The following is a 22302-nucleotide window of genomic DNA, read 5'->3' as shown; positions in this document are numbered from 1 at the left end:
TTATTAAATATTTTACCACATTTTTTGCTTCAAAAATTTTTTTCCTATTTTCCTCCTCTAAAACCTAGGGGCGTCTTATGGTCTGGTACATCTTATAGTCCTAAAAATATGGTAATCTTTTGCCCTTTCCTTTACAAAATGCACTCTCTGGAGAGAAGTTATTTAGTCATGGAGAGTTATGTTTTACCGCCTTGAAAGGGAATATCTATAAAAATTATTTGGAGTTCTTTTTCATAGAATATTTGATATTGTCTTCCATTCATTTATCATTTTTTAATATTGGTATGAACTCATCAACATTTTCTTTGTACTTTGAGTGTTACTTCAATACTATGTTATAATTTTTTTTTCAAATTGTTCCAGATATGGCCATTGAGACTTTCATTTGGGTCCTGTGTCTCTTTGACCTACCCCATCACCGAGAGAGAGCATGTGTGCCTACTAATGAGTGCGTGCTTGTTTTGTTTTGTGATTTTGAGTACTTTCTTTCTGACATTACTGAATGTTATAGGCTCATCTTATGTATTTCTTGTCTCAGTCCTAAAATCAGTCATCTGCTTACTTAATGGTTCAGTATCAGTGCACGTGTAGAGTCTGGGCAGAAAGGGCGCTCTGCAATCAATCTAGTTGAAATTGACCTCAGAGGGTGATCTGATCATAAATTTCCAATTGGTCATGGTGGATAGTCATGCTTCAGGCTTATAACTTCCCTAGGAAAAGGTTATCAATGACTTAAGTCCTCTTATTTTCACTAATGCAAATTGACACACCTTTGAAATACCTCTTTTTGGGGCCCCTTGCAATTCAGGTGTGATCACCCTCAAAATAGCACATAATCTTGTTAACTATCCTATAATCCAATCATAGATATTTCCCTTTCTTTATTCCTCCCACTTTCATATAATCTTCCTTACAGTCCTTCCTTAATTCCAAATGCACTTTAAAAAAATCCCAAACTCTCATTCTTTGGAGTGTTTGAGATCTTGCTTGCCAGCATGTCACCAGTTTGGCTCAAACTCTTAGCAAAACTGTCTGCCAGACTGAACATTTCTTACCTTGACATGAACTATATAGGACTTGTTAACCCATATCCCCCATGGGAAACAATTAGTTAAATAATAATAGGTTAGCATTTATAGAATCACTATGAACTCTGTTAGCTTGATATAAGTGCATATATATATGTAGAAATATTTATAAATATGTGTGTATATGTGGAATACTACACACATATATTTCTTTTCTTTGTCCTAGAAGCAGTGACATCCCAGTAGCAATGAACACACCGAGGACACAGGTCTTGGTGTTAGTACCATCCTTTAATAAAAGAAATTAGGACTTTTGGGGAATGAGTGATTTTAGGACTGTGGCAGGAAGCAGGCAAGATGAGCCTGGAGCCTATATATGCATTTGATTTGATTTATCACTCTGTTTTCTGCCTTTGGAAATTAAAGAATCCAGAGGTTTCTTAATTTTCAGGTTCTCAAATGCAATTCTTTTAAAATGCTATAGGGTTCCCATATATTAATTTCTAATATGCCTCATTAAATAAAAGCCACACCCACAGATCTTTTTAAGATAATCTCTTTTCTACCTTGAGTGTACCTGTGAGGCTGAGGGACAAAGCCCTTAAGATTCTTAGAAACCCTGTTTATCTGAAAGCCATACCGATACAGTCTTTTCAGGCCTTTTTATCCACCTGAAAGGTATCATGAGGCACTGCCTTGGGCCTTTCTGATAACTTGATAGTCGCCCTTTGGATTTGACCTTTGGTTGAGAACTTTTCTTATTTTGAGAGGCTTTTGCTAGCTGAAAAGACCATTCTACGCCCTTTGCAAATCCTCAAATGCAACTCAGAACCTGAATAATTTGTTTTTTAGTTCCTCTCTTCTCTCCATTTATAATAGGCAGCTAGAAGACAGCAGGCAGCACTCTCAATGCCCAACCAGGAAGTCCCCTTATTAGATCACTAAGTTCATTGAATATATTTCCTATTTTCCAAGTTACCTCAGATGACCACTTCCCCCAACTTTCTCTCACTACATGAAAGGAACTCATTTCCTTCACCTTGTAAGTCCCTCACTTTCTTCTAAGGTTTCACAGATACCATTCTTCAGTTCTTTTAAGATTCAACTAAATTTTTCTCTAGACTCTTTAGACTTAACGGTCTCTTCAAAGTTTTTTCAACTTTTGCCTGGTCCTAAACCCAATGTCACATATCTTTGTTTTTTATTATGTACCCCCTTTTAGGTGCCAGTTCTGTTCCATTTCTCTTCTGCTGCATAATACTTTATGGATCAAAATTGACAAGAGTAGCTTTATTGTCTCTCGTGGTTTTGGTGTGTCTGGAATTTGGGAAGGGCTTGACTGTGTAGTTCTGGTTTAGAGTTTCATGGACTTGCAGTCAGTGACTAAAAGTGGAACAGCTAAGGGATGAATCTCTCTCTCCATGTAGTCTTAGGGCTTATTCATTGATCTCTCTGTGCGGGTTTGTTGGGACTTCCCTACAGTATGGTGGCCTCAGGGTAGTCGAGGAAACCAACATGAAAGTTTGGGCAAGCAAGAGAAAAGATGAATGGTCGTTAATCATCTAGCCTCACGATTCGCAGAGCATCATATCCCCCACATTCAATTGGTTTCAAGAGAGTCATAAGCCCACAAAGATCCAAGGGGAGAGAACTTACAGTCCATCTCTTGAAAGAGAAGGGAAAGAGTATAAATGAAGTTGTACTTTGTATACTTGTAATTTGTACAAAATGCCCTTGTCTTTGGTACGCAAAGATACAGAGAGAGTGGACCTATTTGAAAAAGGTCATGGCCTTCTGGGAAGTAAGCCCATCTACTACCTAGAAATACTTTTTTTGTGTGTAATAAAATATATACAACATAAAATTTTTAACCATTTTTAGGTGTGTAATTCACAATGTTGTGCAGTAAGTACATCCGTAATGTACAGTATAACCACCGCCACTCTTCAACAAAGATCGCAGCTTTTGAAGGAAGACCAGGTTCAGGAAGTCCAGGCCAAGTTGAATGACAAGAAAGAAACCACAGCTTCTAAAGAATAGCAAGGACAGTGGAGGCTGGTAACTTAGTCTTCGAGAAAGTGGTGGGGACGGTTTAATCAGATGTGAATGTGTTGCTCAGAAGCCCTGCGTTAACAGACAGGTGGCAGGTTCTAGGCTTTAGAGAAGAGCAGAACAGTAGTAGAAAAATAAATCAAATACGACTATATTTTACTCTAATTTTGTGTAGCTCATTTTACTGGTTACTTAGGATTGATGAGTATACTAATCTTCAAATCTAGAGAAAGTTGTCTTTGAACTGAACTTTTAGTTTAATCTATTCTTAGCAACTGTGTTTACTAGAGCAGTGGATTTTTCATTTCTGACTCCCAGTAACTCAGACGTTGGAGCAGATAAAGCAAACGACAGACCAGCTTTCATTCTGGTATGATTATAGCTCTTTGCTGTCAGGAAAGTCAGGCTGTTTTGCTTCCCTTCTGTAGGAAATTGTCAGTTGATAGGCAAAACTTCAAGAATAATTAAATAAATAGAATATGTACACTCTCCCCTGGGAAATCAGTCTTTTGCAAATGTATTTAAATGAATTCAGTTTTCTTCTCTTTTAATAGTGCTTGTCTGGGCAAAACATTTATTTTAGATTTTATATGGCATCCAAAAAACTATGATGCCTCTTTAAAAATAAATTATAGTGTAAAAGTCACAGAGGAAGCTTACTGAAAAGAAAAAAATCTCAGGAACATTCCTTGTGTATCTCCTACTGATTTACGTGCACTTAAAGTATGCTAAATAAATCTCAAAGCACTTCCTGTTTCCTGAGGTCATCTCAAAGTGTCTCAGTAAATGTTTAATGCATCCCTATTCCTATGTCTTATTCAGCACACCAGGAGGAGAAAGATTTGTTTTTGGCAGAGGTTTGCTTTGGCAAATGCCACAGGTTAATTCAGCAGGTGCCATTGGCACCTGTGTAAATCATAGGTCTGAGAGCTGCCCAGAAATGCTGGTCTTTCTCTTTGGGAAACCAGACTGTGACACTTGGATTAGGTCATCAATGAATACCAATTCATCCGTTTACCTCATCTATTCTGCCACAAAAAGAGGGTTTAAAAGAGCTTTTATCAACATGCTTGCTTTGAGAATGTTCAAGAAGGCTGTGGAATTTGTGTTGAGAACTGGAGATGGGACTGCAGAGCTTTCTGGGGTACTGATGTGGAATTGTTGATAGTAATAGCTCTAGTACCATCAAAAAGGTTTGCTGTGTTCTGGTGCACTCTGGGTGTCATGAATACACAATTTCTTATTTCTCTCCCTCACAGCAACGCTCTCTGGTTGATACAATTACTATCCTGTTTTAAAGGGAAGAAACGTAAGACTTGGAGAATTTAGATTACTTTCTTATGGTCTGCCTAGTGTGGTGCAGCACTGGGACAAGTGATGCCATGGTCAATGACTCCATCTACTACACTGTGTTGGAAAACGAGCAGACGCAAGGGAGGTGGGAAAGATCTGGGCCTTCAAGCACCTATTCATCAACCTCATTTGATGCAAGTTACCAATTAGTAAGACATGGGAGGAATTAGATTTGCATAGCTGATTTTAGTTGCTCTCAAGGCATAGTAAAATCAAGTAGAAATTGCTCAAAACCAGTAGTTTCTCATCTATTACAAACTACCTGAGTGAATGTGAAAGGGTTACTTAGGCTCTTTAAAATTTGCAGAGAAAATAAAAATTAAAGATGATGAGAGAATCCTTTAAGTTCCAGATATCTTTTTATTGAATGTATTGGGGTGACATTGGTTAATAAAATTACATAGGTTTCAGGTTCCAGGGGTGTTTTTGATTTGTAGTTCTAGTTTTTACCTGATCCCTAGGTGCAAGCTTGCCTTGAAACAATTCTGACCCTTCATAATAATTTGAGTCTTCAGGTTAATCTAACTGGAATTAGTTTCTGTTACTTTCAGCTAGCATAGCAGGAAACACTGAGTCGGGTCCAACCTGGGTTTAACCACATCAAGATTTAAGAGCTCCACCCCATTTGTAGACATACTAGGTTCACAAATGGAGCATTCTAAAGGCTCAAGGTTTATGTTTACACTGTTCTCTTTTGCTGCTGCTGGTGGTGGTGGTGAGAGACCCTGCATGGCTCCCTGCAGGAGAGGAAGGGAAGACCTGGGCGGTTCCAATTCCCTTGTGCATCAGTGATCCTTAGCATCAGTCTCTGTGATCAAAAGGTACAGCTCTTTGGAGGATAATCTTTCTTGCATGAGATTTTCACGGGCTGCACTGCAGTTATCATGGGTTTCTCCTCTCAAGTTGCCAATTACAGAGACAGGCTAGATAAAAATTTCTCTAAGAAAATACTACCGCTACCTGCAGAATCAGGTTGAGAATTCTTTTTTTTTTTTTAAGGATTAAATGCTATTCATAAGGCATGTGTTATACATGGTTTATTTATTTATTTTTAATGATGGGGGTCTGTGCTTTGGGACCTTAAGAGCCAGTCTGGGATTAATGATGAGGCACTCTCTATACTGGAATTAGGGACTACCCTAGGAAAGAGCTTCTATAGTTAGTCCAGCCATGAATAGTCTTAAAAACTGAATCTTGAAATGGGGACCTTAACTAGACACTGTAGTGATTAAGGTTCTTTCACATACCAATGAGATAAGGTGACTCATGCTAATTTAAGCAAGAGGAGAAATTTATTAGAAACATATTATAATATTTTATGTAATCCAAGGAAATGTTGAACCATTAGGCCTTTGAAAAGTGAAACCCAGGAAAAGCCAGTCTTAGAAGCAGGGATTTATGGTTAGCTTTTTACACATTCCCATTTAAATGTTCTCATTTTAAAGACAGTTCATTTTCAGTTTCCAGCATGTCTTTTGGTGCGAACACAGCAATATTTAAAAGGCAGAGAAGAAGGAAGTTGCAAATCTGATTGAGAAGGAGAAGGTAGAAAAAGAATAAAAAATTAGGGGAGCCAAGTAAGGGTAATATGCCAAGGAAAGCAGTGTGGCCATGAACATGAAGATAAGGAATAAAAATTGTCCACAAGACATAACAAAGAGAAATAGGGTAATATGTGGTGAGTGAAAACCGTGTAAAGAAGGGGCTAGATATTACAAAAATAGAAAAGTAATCTCTGTTTGTTCAAGAGCAAAAAGATCTTTCATTCACTTTCAATCTTTTAATTTTTTTAAGTAAAACACACTCAAGTATACATTAAAATATATAATTTGGTATATATTCTGGATTCTGTTTTCACTGATGCTTCTCTGATATACTCAATTTTTAAATATTGTCAACATTTTCCCAAGTCAATATTTTTATCTTTGACAACATGCTTTTTGAAGCAGCATAGTGTACAATCATGTGGATAATTGATTTAATAAGCTCCATTCTAACATTTTAGGTACCTTTTCATTTTTTGCCATTACAGGTGATTATATCACCCTGACGGGGTAGCTCAGTGGGTTAGAACACTGTCCCAATAGGCCAAGGTTGTGGGTTTGATCTCTGCCTCGGGCACATACAAAAATCAACCAGTGAATGCATTCGTAAGTGGAACGATAGTTGATGTCTCCCCCTCTCTCTTCCTCCTTCTAAAATTAATTTAAAAAATTTAAAAGATATAGATATCTTTGTGTGTATCTGATTCTGTTTAAAGGTAAAATTACTAGATCAAATTCATTTTAGGATAGACCACACTAGTTTGCATTATGCTGAGTGACTAAATACTGTACCCTCAACAGTATGTCTTTCATAAATTAAATTTGGTTGTTCTAGCAAATGGTGAGTATATGTGTAAATGTTTCTTAGCCTGATAATGGATTCTATGTCTTCTCTTCATTTGCTTAATTGTTCATTAGATACTTTGAAGCTATGCATGTTGCTGTGGTGCATAGAGATTTAGGGCTGTCGTATCTTCCTCAAGAATTGATCGCTTTTTCATTATTAAACAATACAGCATTTTTGTCTCTAACAATGCCTCTTGTCTTTAAATCAGCTTTATCTGATATTGGTGGAGTTTCATAAGCTTCTTTTGCTTAATTTGTTGTGTGTATCTTTTCCTATGTTTTAACTTTTGGATTTTTCTATGTACTTATAATTAAGGTGTACCTTTTTTAATATTATTTTTTCATTAATATTTACTCCCACTAAACATCATTCCATCTCTGTCTACCCTCGCCCCCTCCCCCCTCAAGAACTTGCATCCATGAGTTCTTTCTCTTTTGCTTTCTGTTTTGCCTGATCCCCCCAGCACCCAACCCCCATCCCAGAACTGTCAGCCTACTCTCTAAGCAATATATATTGGACTATTAAATTATTTAAAATTCATATGTGTATTTATTTAATTTAAATTAATTTTAAAAAGAATATATTTTAGTTTATCTATCATCCTACTCTTTGCTAGCTTTTTTCCTTCCATTTTTCTGATTAATCAAAACTTAATTTTATTTTTAATTTGCTGTATTTAGTGGTTTGCCTAAAAATTATAAAATACATTTTTATTTATATTGGCCTTATGTTAATGATTACTTTTTTAGCTTCTCTAGAAGGTTAGAACCAGAGAACATTTAATTCATTTACTAGCTTTTTATTTTGCATTATTATTACATACTGCAATATTTTGTTTAAACTATACATAATTTACACATATTTTAAATTCCTTCAACCATTGCAATTATTGTTTTGTACAGTCAATATTCAATTTACCCTTAAATTTACTGTCCTAATTTCTTCTGAATTTTTGCCTTTCTGTCTGGGATCACTTACCTTTGGCCTGAAAATCACCTTTTCCAATAGTTTTAGTGCAGGTCTACAAAGAACTTCTTTGTTTGAAAATATAGTTACTTTGTCCTTACTTATATTATTTTTTTCTGAATATAGAATTTTAAGCGAGTAATTATTATCTTTCAGCATTTTGATGATGCTATTTCCATCATATTCTGGCTTATTGTTTTTGTTAATAAGTTACATATACAGTAGTCTTATTTTTATCCTTGAAGGTGATGATTTTCTTTCTCAGATTATATTTAAGATACTCTGTTTGACTTTGGTTTTAAAAATTTCAGTATGATGTTCCTTGATAGGCTTTTTTTGTATTTACCCTTCTTGGTTTTCTTGGAAATTGCCGAACTTGTGGACTGATGTCTTTTTCAGCTTTGGGGAGCCATTATCTCTTGAAATATTGTTTCTCCCTCTACTCTCTTTCTCCTTTCATGTTAGGGGTCAATGTACACATAAGCAAAGATTGTTTCACTATGACTAAAATGTCCCCTATATTCTTTTCTCAATGCTGAGTTCTTTTTATCTCTGTAGATAGAGAATAGATACTTTCTACTCTCTCACTTTCTTTTCAGCAGTATTCTCTTATCATATGTCCAACTCATCTGTTAAATCCAATTATTAAAGTCTTAATTTCAGTTGTATTTTTATCTTTTTTATTTTTAGAAATTTATATTTTTATGTGTATTGTTTATATTATTACAGATGTCCCCATTCGTCCCCTATGCCCACCTCCACCCAGCCCCGGTCTCCCCTTCTCTCTGGCCGTCACCACACTGTTGCCTGTATCTAAGAGTTATGCACACACGTTCTTTGGCTAATCCCTTCACGTCTTCCATTTAGTCCCCCCTCCTCTCTGACAGCTGTCAGTCTGTTTCATGTATCTATGCCACTGTTTCTATTTTGTTTTTCAGTTTATTTTGTTCATTAAATTCCACTTATAAGTGATATTATATGGTATTTGTCTTTTTCTGACCAGCTATGTCACTTAACATAATAATCTTCAGGTCCATCCATGCTGTCCCAAAAGGTACGAGTTCCTTTTTCACAGCAATGCAGTAGTCCACTGTGTAAATGTGCCACATCTTTTTTATCCATTTGCCTACTAATTGCCACTTAGGCTGTTTTCAGATTGCAAATATTTTTGCTATGAACATAAGAGTGCATATATTCTTTTAAATTGGTGTTTCAGGATTCGTAGGATATATTTCTAGAAGAGGGATTGATGGGTAAAAGGCTGTTCCATGTTTAATACTTTGAAGAAATTTTATACTCTTTTCACAGTTTATATTCAATATACTTTTATATTAGTATAAGATGTACAGTATACTGTTTGGCCAATCATATACATACAAAGTGTTTCCCCTAATATTTACAGTACCTACTTTGCACTATACAGAGTTATTGCATTATTAGTGACTATATTTCCTATGTTGTATTTTACATCCTTGTGCCTATGGTGTAACCACCAAGTAGTACTTTTAATCCCAACATCTTGTTTCATCCCTCTTCCCCCACCCCTCAATTCTGGCATCCATCAATCTGTCCTCTGTCTCTATAAGTCGGTTTCTATTTTGTTTATTTTTTCTTTAGATTCTACATGTAAGTGAGACCATATGTTATTTGTTTTTCTCTGTCTGGCTTATTCCACTTAGCATAATACTCTCTAGGTCCAGCCACCTTGCTGTAAGTGGTAAGATATCTTCTTTTTAGTGGCCGAGTAACATTCCATAGTATAGTTGTACTGCATCTTTACCCGTGTGTCTATTGATGGACACTTGTGTTGCTTCTGTGGCTTGGCTATTGTAAATAATGCTGCAATGAATATAGGGATGCATATACTCTTTCAAATTAGTGTTTTGGGTTCCTTTGGATATATATCCTCAGTTGTATTTTCAATTGTATTTTTCAACTCAAGAATTTTCACTGGTATTTTCTATTTTTAAAGATTTTATTTATTTTTATTGAGAGGGGAAAGGAAGGGGAAAGAGAGGGAGAGAAACATCAATGTGTGGTTGCTTTTGTGTGCCCCCTACTGAGGACCTGGCTTGCAACCCAGGCACATGCCCTGACTAGAAATCAAACCAGCGACCCTTTGGTTCGCAGTCTGTGCTCAATCCACTGAGCTACACCAGCCAGGGCTCATTGATACTTTTACAAATGGCACTTTTCTGAGATTCTCTTTCTTCTGGTTTTGAACATGTTAATCAAAATTATTTTAAACTTTATGCTTAATAATTCTATGTCTGAGTTTTTTTAATTATTAAATTCTAGACATTGTATTAAAAAAGTTATAGAAGTTCTGGTTCCTTCTTCTCAATGGCAGGATTTTTGATTGGTTTTGTCTGGCAGCCCAATCAGGGATTGAGCTCATTTTAGTCTAGGGAAGGCATGTTCTATTGATAGTCAATATTTTCTCTTGAAAAGTAGATTTCTGGAGCCCCAGCTGAGAGCAAGGGGCAGTTACAGGAGCTCCTCCCTCCATCCTGGCAGGCCCTGACTTCCCAGCACAATGAGACTGCTAGAAAGCACTTCTTGGCTTCTTCAAATTCCTACTGATCACTTTCTACCTGGTGTCCCATGAAACCAACCCTGTGCTGCTTTGGAAGGGGCAAACCTCTGAAGGGGAAAAGTGGTGCTGCACAATTCATTTCTTTGAGCTCTCCTGGATGCTTGATAGCCCCAAATTCCAATTTTTCTCTTTCTAGGTATGTGAAACTGCTAAAAACTCAACTCGGCTTCTCTCCTCCTTAACCCTCCCTCACTTTTGCTCTGCTTCTCAGACTCTCTTGTGGTGCCAGTTTCTAATCCACAAATGTTTTGATGGGAAAAAAGTGCAGAATATTGTGTTTCCTCATTGTGTTTTCCCACCTTTCAAGACATTGGTTTCTCAAGTTCCATCTGCCCTGATAATGTTCTTGTTCCTTAAAACAGACGTATAAGAAATTATCCACTTTTCACATTGCCCTTGGTAGGAGCATTGATCAGATTTATTGAATAAAATATGTTTCCCTACTGCTTTGGAAATTCACCCTTTCATATAGTAGCATTTGTCTGACTACTATTATACCTGCAATCTGCTGTTTCAATGATTGAACTTTAATTATTCATTTTACTACCTGGTGGTTCAAATACCCTTTCAATACTCCTCCTTGTCAATTTTGTCTTGGAGCTCACATCAGCATTTCTTTGCCCACAGTGTCAGCAGTGATTATGATCAGGACTGAAGTGGGAACGGTGGGGATGCAGAGCAGAGTGGAAGATATGGACTATTGCCGTCTCTGGTGCATGAGGGTTTTGGGGGCTGGAGATGGCACACCCCATGATGCAGCCTCCTGGCTCAGGAAACTAAGAGAATGGTGGTGTCCTTAACTGTGACTGGGGATATAAGGGAAGCAGATTGTAACAGAAAGGATCATCTGTTGAAAGAGTAGAAGCAAGGGTAGCATAGATAATTATAAAAGATTGATGATGTTTTAAAATGACTTCTTTAGCTAGTAGTATAGAAAGTTGACTTATCACTATCAAAAACATCGAGTAAAGTCCAGTGTGGATGAGATGTCAAATGAAATTAGTTGAGGCACCAATGCCAACGGAAGTATCATTTCAAGGAGCCGTGCAGAGCAGCCTTTCTCGTGTGTTCCACCGTGTGACGTGTGCTGTTAGGCTTTACCCAATGATCACAGGCAATTAAGGAGTCTAAGCTTGGAGAGAGGGTGCAGACGGCAGAGAAATCAAGTTTGGGAGACTTTAGGGCAAAAAAAATTGTAAGTGAGAATAATAGAAGCTACCGGTGAAAAAGCTAATGACATGAATAAATTCTAGTCTTGTGAAACAAGAAATGAATTCAAGGAGATTATTGCAAGTATCAAGTTTGTTAATAAGAGCTGCAGAAGTTTTATAAGCTATATATCAAAGTACGGTAGTACTATATTTTATTGCTAGGTCATTTATGTGAAGGATATGGTAGAGCTGTGATGAGACCTGACCCTCTCTATTCTGGCTCTGCTCTCTGCAGCCTGAAGATAAAACAGTTGCTAGACAGGGAGTTTGTCTAGATGCAGCTTCTTAGCATCTTTTACTTTTGTCTATACCAACTAGTCTTTCCTTCCTCACCCTTAAAGAGACTTAGAAAATATCACTCTGGATTGTATAGTCTAGCTCTAAATACAAAGGATGGATTTTTAAGATTTGTTTTTATAGGATCAGAATTGCAGAATTTTAGCCTGGAAAGAAATTGTACAATCTACTTGACTCCTACATGTTCTTCACTTGATAAATGAGACAAAGAACAGCAAAGACAAGGCTGAAGTAACCTGTAAATCAAAAGCAGGGCTAACCTCAGGAAACCCAGGTTGCTCATGACAAATTCAGATACTCTCACTATAGTGTGGAGATTCATATTACCTTACTGAATTAATTTACTGTATCACTTTGCATATTGCACCCCTGCCCCACTCTCCTTTAAGATTCAGCAAAATTTTTATTGTGGAAGAATAAAAAGTGGTTTCGATCCTCTCTCTCCACAGTATCAGATTTCTGAAAATTGCTGACACAAAACACTTTCAGACCCAAATTTAATATAAAAGCACTGAGTATGCAAATAAGGCATAAAGGCAAACTTTAGAAATGAACTAAAGAGATGAAGAATCAAGATTAAGATGTTTAAGATTAGACTTCAGTCCTGCACTTCTTCTGTTCTTTTCTGGTCAACAAGCAACTTTGACCCCAAACTGTAGATGCACACCTGGACCAGCAACAGTCACCGAGCTACTTATCAAATCTCACTCTCGGGGCAAAGTCTGTTCAGACATGCTCACCCCACCCCCATCCTGTTTTACTTCAGTGTCAGAAGGAAATGAAGCCACAACCAGAACAAAAAGAACTCTAACACCTTTTGCTCCCTGCCTCCTCCCTCCCTCCTCACTGTTCTCCCCACCTACAGCTACACCACCCCAGCTGGGCTCTAGTGTGACATCCCTGCCTGCCTGAGGGAGGGATCATGAGCAGAGTCTGCATTTACAGGCAAGTGACACCCAGGAGCCACAGGCTTCTGTAAGTACGAGGTCTGTGCGAGACCCAAGTCATAGCAATGGCATTGTCACTGGAAGAATTTGTCCACTCTCTTGACCTCAGGACCCTGCCCAGGGTCCTAGAAGTCCAGTCAGGCATCTACTTTCAAGGTAAGCACTCTCCTGTCTGTTGGCTGGCTAAAAGTACTTATAAGGTATATACTCTTGGGAATTGGAGGAAGATATTTTAATAGAACATGTATGAGTTCTGTTAAAGGACAGGTGAAAGAGAGAAAGTAATGAGAGAAAGTAATAGTCAAGACCCAAGAGTAATAAGGAAGAGAGAGACTCTGGGGCAAACAGGGGGAAGGAATTGTGTGAAGCTTCTTGAGCTTTTCATAACCTTCTAAATAGTTCAACATGAATGGTGAATTATTTCTGCCTTTTCTTTGAAATAGGTTATAATGCAAGACCGAAAAGTTAAGCTATCTATGTTTCTAGAATATAGAGAATAAAATTTAATTTTATAAAACAAAAGTAATTATTAAAAGGGCAGTGTTTAGAAAGAAAAATTCAGCCAGCTCTTAACGACTTTTTGATGTTGCCTTTGTCAGTGCCTCTCACACCCTTTCTGTAGGAGGCCAAACTCCCCGTTCTTTAAATGATGCCATTCTTATTGAAGGTATAGAAATTAATGTTTTCTAATCACAAGATAGTTTTTAAAAATTCATGTTGAAAAGTCAAGATTCAGTTTGGATTATTGATTAGTAAGTTAACGTGTTTTCAATGCAATTTACTGTGTTAATTCAGCAAAAGCATGTTAAGGCCTAGAGATTCTTTAAGCAGTTAGTTTAGATAGATGCAAGAAAGTAAGAGGTGTTTTCTAGGCAAACATGTATTTCTTGTCATAATGGTGGTAGAACTGATGCACTAATAAAATTGAATACAATAAAACTACTAGGAAAGTAACTTAAAGAAGTGTTGGTAGGCAAAACTTTCATAGAAAAAACGTTTTAGATATTATATTATAAAATAAAACAAATATTGACAAATGTCAAATCCAACACACACGCACACACACACACACACACGCACACACACACACACACCTGTTGGTGCAAGCTATCATCAGCGTAATATCAGGTTTTGTTTAACTCACTTGTAAATTGGTTATTTGAAGTCAAACCACATTTTTCCATGTATACAATATTATGCAATATATCTTTGTTCACAAGTCAGTCCCAAATCATTTTTTTTTGTTTCATAGTTTGTGCTATGGAGGCTTTACATACAAAGTCAGTCTTCATTCCCAGGTTACAGAAATATTTTCCTACATTATTTTATATCGACTTATCCATTTTGTAATTCACATTCAGTTTTTAATTCATTTGGAGGACACTTTGCTCTGAGGTGCAGAGGGATCCAATTTTAGTTTAGTTTGGGTTTTTTTTTCCATAAAATAAACCTGACCCCCCAGTACCATTTGCCCAGCTAGCCATCCTTTCCCATTGATTTGTATCACTGCTGTAAGTTATATGTAAACTTGCATCTGGAACAATCTGTCTCTGAAATATCACTTACATACCATTAGTCTATTTTTTCCTCGACTGTGCCAAAATCACCATATTTTTGTAACTATGGCTCTGAAGTGTGTTACTGTGTAGTCCATGTACAGATTGACCCCTGTTTTCCTCCTTTTATCTAAGTCGACTTTAGCTTTTCTAGATTTTTTTGAATATGTTCTTAAAGAAATCAGCCAGTTACTTAAGAAATTCAATTAGAATTTGTATTGGATTATACTGATTTTGTAGATTGACTTAGGAAGATTTGACATTTTTACATTAAGTCTTAGAAAAGAACAGAGTATGTCTCCCCATGTGTTGAACCCTCTTCATCCTTTAATAGTTCACTACTATGCTATACTTCAATTAAGGGGGGAGGTATATACCTAGAGGAATGTTTATGAAGTAAGGACATTTATGTAACCACCACCCTGGTCAAGAAATAAAAAATTACAAATATTCTAGAAATCTCATCTTGTGCTTTTTTTCTCAAACATTATCCTTTACCCTCCTCAGAGGTGATCACTATCATGACTTTTGTTCATTTATGAACTTTATATAAATAAAAAATTATAGTATGTATCATTTCCTAACTGGCATATATGCTCAGCATCATCTTTTAAAAATTAATCAATGATGTTCTATATAGTTTATTCATTTCAATGTGTATAACACTTCATTGAATGAATATATACAACTTATTAGTGCATTCTACTGCTAGTGGATATCTGAATTGTGTCTAGTATGGAGTTGTTACCAGTAATGTCATCATGAACATTTTTGTACATATGCATACACATGTATGTATATTCAGTTGTGTATATAAATTAGTGAAATTTCCATGTCATATGGTATGTGTATACTCAGCTTTGGTGAATAATGAAAAACAAGTTTCCCTAGTAGTTATACCAATTTACATTCCTACCAGCAGTGTATGAGAGTTTCAATTCATCTATATCCCTGGCAACATTTGATGTTATCAGTAATTATAATTTTAGTTATTCTGGAGTATAGCATTTATAGTTTGCATCTTTCTGCCTGGTGACCAATGAAAATAGGCACCTTTTCATATATATGTTTACTGGCCTTTTGAGGATGCTCTTTTATAAAAACATTGTTCATGTCTCGAGCATTTCTCCACTGTACTTCATGAACTTTTTTAATTGATTGGAATATATATATATTCCAACATATATATATATATCCACACACTGTATATATATATACTATATACATACACCACACACACACACACACACACACACACACACATACTGGGATTTCTGACCCTTTGTTATCCATGCTGAGATATCTATCTCAGTCTATAGCTTAGTATTTCATTTTTAAATGGTGCGTTTTGATGAAAGTTTTAATTTTAATGGTATTGTATTCAGTTTATAATTGCTTTCTTTCTTATCCTTTCAAATAATTTTTTACCCTAAACTCATGAAGGTATGTTTTGTCTTTTTATAAGTTTCTAATTTCTTTTTTTTCCATTACAGTTTACATTCAATATTATCTGTATTGGTTTCAGATATACAGCCATAGTGGTTAAACAACAATATACTTTATATTGTTATAAAGTATAAGTATTCTTTAGCAGTCCTCCCATATTTCAATCACCCACCTGGCACCGTGCCTAGTTATCACAGTATTATTGATTACATCCCCATGACTATGTTGTGACTACCAGTTGGTACTCCTCAGTCCCTTCAACTTTTCCACCCAGTCTCCCAACCTCCCTCTCCTCTGGCAACCATCAGTCTGCTCTCAGTGTCTATGAATCTGTTTGTATTTTGTTTGTTCTTTTATTTTTCTCTTTGGATTCCACATATAAGTAAAATCGTGTAGTATTTGTCTTTCTATGTCTGATTCAGCAAAATACCCTCTAGGTCGAGCCATGCTGTTACAAATGGTAAGATTTCATTCTTTTCTTATGGCCAAGTTTATATACATACATATATATATATATAATCTCACCATTTATCTATTGATGGGCATTTGGGTTACTTCCATAGCTTGGTTATTGTAAATAATGCTGCAATGAACAGGAGGGAGTATATTGTCTTTCAAATTAGTGATTAATGTTTTCAGTTTCTCAAATATATACCCAGAAATGCAATCAGTGGGTCACAAGGCAAATCCATTTTTAATTCCTTGAGAAATCTCCATACTATTTTCCATAATGGCTGCACAAAATCAATCTTCATTCCTACCAACCATGCACGAGGATGTCCTTTTCTCCGCATCCTCTTCAACATTTGTTGTTTGTTGATTTATTGATGGCGGCTCTTCTGACAGGCATGTGGTGATATCTCATTGTGGTTTTAATTTGCATTTCTCTGATGATCAGTGACAGTGAACATCTTTTCATATATCTGTACGTTCTCTCTGGAGAAGTGTCTATTCAGGTCCTCTGCCCATTTTTAAATGGATTGTTTGATTTTTCTGGTGTTGACTTGCATGAGTTCTGTGTAAATATTGGATATTAACTAACCCTTTATCATAAGTGAGTATCTTCTCACATTCAACAGGCTTTCTGTTTTGTCTATGATTTCCTTTACCGTGCAAAAACTTTTTAGTTTGATGTAGTCCCATTTGTTTATTGTGGAAAATAATTTCTTACATTGCCTTTTTGTTTTTTGTTTAGTCCCACCTTAAGATCTGCAAGGTGGGACTAAACTAAAAAATATTGTTACAATATTTTTATGGACAAACTGCCTTTCTCCCTCTCTTTAACTGTGTCATATTAGTCATAAACAGTGTCCATACATGTCTGGTTCTCTTTCTATAGCTTCTATTCTGTTCCATTCATGTAATTGCTGTACTCACACCAATCTTACCTTGTCTTAATTAATATAGGTTTGCACCAATATAATGTACAACTTATATTAAACATGATAATATGTGGCAGAGACATGCTTCCCAAACTTATTTGCACATTAGAAAAATCTGGGAAGTATTAAAACTAGAGATGGCTGGTCTGTCCTCAAAACATAAGAATTTAATTATGTAGGAAATAAGGCATTACCATGAGGTTTTTAAAAATCTCCCTGATGATTATGACATGCACCCAAATTTGAGAACTGCTAGTTTTGTACTACTATGTAATGTTCTCCCAATTTCTTATTTTCCTTCAGGTTTAGCAGCATGAATTTTCATATACATTTTAGAATTAAATGATCAACTTCCACAAAAGCCCTCTTAGCATTCTGATCAACGGTGCATTGATTGGTTGGGCAGAATTGCCACCATTTTAAGTTTACTAATCCATGAACCTCATGTAGCCTTTCAGTTATATAGATCTCTTCATTTTATAATTTCTTAGTTTTGTTTTGTTTCTTTCATTGATTTCTAACTTGACCTCTGTTATTTTATTGTGTTTGTCTGTTTGCTCCTTTTCTAGCTTTCTAGGTTAAACAGGCAATCATTTAAAAACATTTGTTGAATTTTGATGTGTTTAAAACTGTATTTTTCCTCTTAATACATCTTTAACTGTTACCCATAAATTTTGCCATGTAGTATTTTTTCTATTACTCAGTTCCAAATACAATTTATTATTTTCAATCCAATGGATATTTATTTATTTACTGATAATATGGGGTTTTCCTTCAGCTATTCTTTTGCTTTGATAATTTTATTGTATGTTGTTAGAGAACAATAGTCTGCATCATCTTGTGTCTTTCTAAATGAGTGAGGCTTCCTTTGCTTGATGGCATGAACCATGTCTTACAATGAAATATTTCATATGTGCTTTAAAAAGCACATATTTTGTTGTTTGGTATAGCATCTTTCAGTATATACCATATTGCCAAAGTTTTTCATTGTTTTGTGCTAATCCTGCTCTCATTGCTTAATTTTTTTTGTGGTTTTACCATCATTTCCTAAGAGGGCTATTTTAAAAAAAATCCTTTAACAGCTGTTGATATATCTAGTTTACTCCTTATTTCTGCTTTTTTTGTTAGATCATATTTTTGAGGTTGTTGCATCTGCTTGTCTTGAGGGCCATACCTTACTCTGCCATTATTGTTCTTTTTTTCTATATGACTTTTTCACTAAGTTCTAGGTTGTTAGATAATGTCACTAACCCAGTTTTCTCTCGAAACATCTTTTTCTAAGCATTTATTTTCAATTTTTTGGCATTTTGTTTAAAGTACCAGAAAACATGTTCTTTGTCTTCTTTCTGCTTGTTGTATCAGTGCAGGCAGCAGAACCAGGTTTGGCCCACCCTGTGGTAAAGACTTCAGGACAGATTTTTGGGGAAAGGAGATTGAGGGAACTTGAGAAAATGAAATTGTATAAGGTTCTGTGGTACTGGATTGAATGCCCCCAATTTGCAACCACAGTGATAATAAGCAGCGTAGCCATCAATCATATGTTGGTCAAGCACTTAGTAAGTTGTCCTGTTGATGTGCAGCATGGCACTGCGGCTATAAGCTCAGGTCTCTGAGTCCTGGCTGTTACAGATGAGGGGTGCTTCCATGGTCAACTTAAAACATTCCAAATCTGTTTTGTCCCTCTCAAGAAAAATAGGCTTCATCATAACCCTGAAGGTTGAGGTGAAGATTAATTAAGCTATTGCATATAAAATATTTAGCAAAATGACTGTCTTTTAAGAATCTTGCAGTAAATCTTAAATGTTACTATTATGATTGCCATGTTGGTGTATTATGAGGAAAACTGAACAACCATTTTTCAAAAAGTAAAACACAACAGATTTGAATTCCACTATAGTTACATACACTGACATAAATTAAATATGGAGAAGAAATATCAAAAGTTAAAATATTAACAATAAAATCACTAAAAGAAACCATAGAAAAATATTCAACTAGGTGCTTTAAAAAGTGAAAAGTTAAACTTATGAAGGAGAAACTTCCTTATTAAAAAAACAAACTAAAATACACAAATGCAGACAAAAGTCAAACTACAAACTGGGAAAATTTTCATAGTATAAACACCAGACAGATTGTAAATATGTAAGTGTATAAAGCATTATTAAATAACAATAAACAAAAATGAATGTGAAGTTTTAAAATAAGAAAATGTGTATAAAAAAGGTTCACATGTCAGAAACATAATAAAAATTTTTCAAGTTTACTAATAATAAGATGCAAATAAGAAAGAAATCACTCAATCACTTTTTAGGTCACAGATCTTAAAAAGATTGAGGCATGTAGGCATGCCCAATATAGGCATGTGTGTATTAAAATGAGGAGAAGCACAGTTGTTGGGTGTATAGACTGTTTCAGATTTCAAAGTATCAATTGGTCAATATGCATCTACATATAACATGTGCATAAATATATGACCTCTAGAAATTAACTTAAAATATACTTATAAAAATAAAAATAATGATTATACAATAATAATCATAAGCAGCATCTTTTATATGTAAACATCAAGTGAATATCAGCATGGAATAGCTTATATAAAGTACAATAATACATTTTCAAGGGGCTGGAATTACAGTGGGGGAAGAAAGCAAAGCCCTTACCCTATTGGGGCTTATATTTTTATGGATGGGACAAATGAGAAACAAATGACAGATTTAATATACATACAAGTGTCATGAAGAACTAAATAAGTAGTAAAGCAAGGCAGGGGGAAGAAATGATCTTTTGATAGGGTAATTAAGGCAGATATTTCTGATGAGATGAAATTTAAGCACGGACCAGAATAAACTGAGGAAACGAGCCTGACACATATCTGGAAGAACATTCTTGCTCAGGACAGAGCAAGTACAAATCACATAACATTCTTCCTAATTAAGAAACAGGAGGAGGTCAGTGGGAATGAGGCATTGCAATTGCAGGGAAGGATGGTGGGGGATGAGGTTGGGGATGTGGTGGGGAGGTATGGATTGCGTAGGACTCAAAGGCCAAAGTAATACCTAATTTGGTACAGAGTGGGCTGGGGAACAGGTGGGGGCTATAAGATAAAGTCACACTAAAGAGCTGATTTAGGGACAGAGAACTGAATGCTGGGAAGGAATAAGCCATGCAAACATATGGAGACCAAAAAGAATTTAGTCTTTTTGAGGAAGAGAAAAAATATCCCTGTACCTTGTACAGACAGAAGAAAACAGAGAGGAGAGAGTTTAGGAGAAGAGGTTTAAGGAGTAGGCAAGAACGTTTCAAGGAGTTTGGATTTTACAACTACTGTCAATGAGCAGTTTGAGGCAGGAGATTGACAGAGCCTGATTGCTGCTTTAGGAGACTCATTGGCTGCTGTTGGGGGAAGAGGACAGAATTACAATGAGACGCATCAGGAAACCATGCAGTAGTCCTAAAGACAGACTGTGGTGGCTTGATTTAGTTTGCAGAGAAATGACCAGTCAGGATATGCTTTGGAGATAGAAATGTCACAACTGGGTAGTGGATTCAGTATGCATGAGAGGCTGAGACTAAAGGATAATTGCAAGGATTTGAGCTAAGCCACTCCATTGGTGTTTGTATATTTGACAGAGCTGTGAAGGCCAGGGGAGGAAGAGGTCTGGTGGGAAAAGCAAAAGTTCTGTTTTGACATGTTAAATATAAATATTTATCAGAGTAGAGATTTCAGGTAGACAGCTGAAAACTCTGTTTTGGCCACAGAGAAAGGTCATGGCTGAAATGTCCCATCCATAATATAATTGATCAGGATTTTATATGATCACAAACCTTGTTGGTTAAAAATAGTATGATTTTTTTCTGCTGATACTTATGATCATTCTAAAGTATACACAGTAGTAAAAATTGTAAGAGGATGAAGATGAAATTAACATTTTAAATAATTTTAATTTTCTGTTAACAAAATATATTTTATCTCATAAAAGATAACTTTATTATATTGACTATGAATATATTTTAGTGAAAGCAATATAACTGAAAATTATTGAAAATATAAGCCCTGGCTGGTGTGGCTCAGTGGACTGCATGCTGGCCTGTGAACCAAAGGGTCTCCGGTTTGATTCCCAGTCAGGGCACATGCCTGGGTTGCAGGCCAGGTCCTGGGTAGAGGGTGAGTGAGAGGCAACCACACATTGGTGTTTCCCTCTCTTACTCCCTTTTCCTCTCTCTAAAAATAAATAAATACAATTTTTAAAAAAGCAAATATGAGTTCTAGTTCTAATATTTTCTTCTCTTACCTCACATCTTGTAATACACTATGAAATATGTAACCCACTTTAGAGAACCTTGTTGGGAGACAACATAATTGCATCACAAATCCATTAAAGATCATGTAAGCTATTGCATGAATTATTATGATACACAGCATAGCTACCTTGACCTGTGCCATTATATCACCCTCAATTCTTTGAAAGAATGATTTGTAGCTAAGAAACAAATTTGAAGAATTTTTAAAATTAGTGTTCATTTACTCCAATTTCCTCCATTTGAGTACATCACAGGATTGTGCTTCCCAACACTTCTGCAGCCATAGGACTTGCACTGGCCAATTTAATGAGAACAGAAGAATGTGTATCATTTGGGAACAGACGTTTTTAGGAACCAGTCCATAATTGAATGCATTTGATCCTGATAGGCCATTACCAGATGGAGCCTCTGACAGTCTAGCTTCTGGGGTGAGAACAGTTATTAGAGACCCTGCCCTGGTGAAATGAAAAATATACCTATACCGTTTAATTTTGTAAGACATTGACATTTTTGTTATTTCAGCATAACCTAAACTTCCCTGACTGATACAAGTTGTATTTATTATTGCTAGAAATGCACTTATTATGAATTTTAAAAATTAGACATGAGATTTATTCTGGAGAGAGTCATAAAATGTCAAGGAAGTTCCTTGGGTAATAATGCTACATGTTCATGGAAGAGTGAGTTCACCACTCTGTTTTCAGGAAACACTATTTATTTCTTCCTTGAATACTCTTTATATTGCTAATATTACCACTCATCACTATACATGTTC

General features: G+C 35.8%; 1 protein-coding gene across 2 annotated transcripts in view; it reads left to right on the top strand.

Moving 5' to 3' along the window:
* Positions 1-5133: 5133 nt before the first annotated feature.
* Positions 5134-22302, top strand: part of THEMIS (thymocyte selection associated) — a 167817-nt gene continuing 150648 nt past the window's right edge. Inside the window, exon 1 of one of the 2 annotated variants that reach the window (XM_045844246.1) lies at positions 5134-5254. Coding sequence is in view for 1 of the 2 variants with exons in the window: in XM_045844245.1 (XP_045700201.1) it covers positions 12907-12997 (91 nt within the window). In the remaining variant the exon portion in view is untranslated. Of the gene's footprint in view, positions 5255-12802; positions 12998-22302 lie in introns of those variants that run through there. The other variant, XM_045844245.1, reaches the window with a different exon arrangement.

The sequence above is a fragment of the Phyllostomus hastatus genome, unplaced genomic scaffold (assembly GCF_019186645.2).
Source record: "Phyllostomus hastatus isolate PE091 unplaced genomic scaffold, TTU_PhHast_1.1 phas_contig_40, whole genome shotgun sequence".
Taxonomy (NCBI): domain Eukaryota; kingdom Metazoa; phylum Chordata; class Mammalia; order Chiroptera; family Phyllostomidae; genus Phyllostomus; species Phyllostomus hastatus.
The sequence above is the reverse complement of the archived record's forward strand: the minus strand, read 5'-3'. Positions and strand labels throughout refer to the sequence as shown.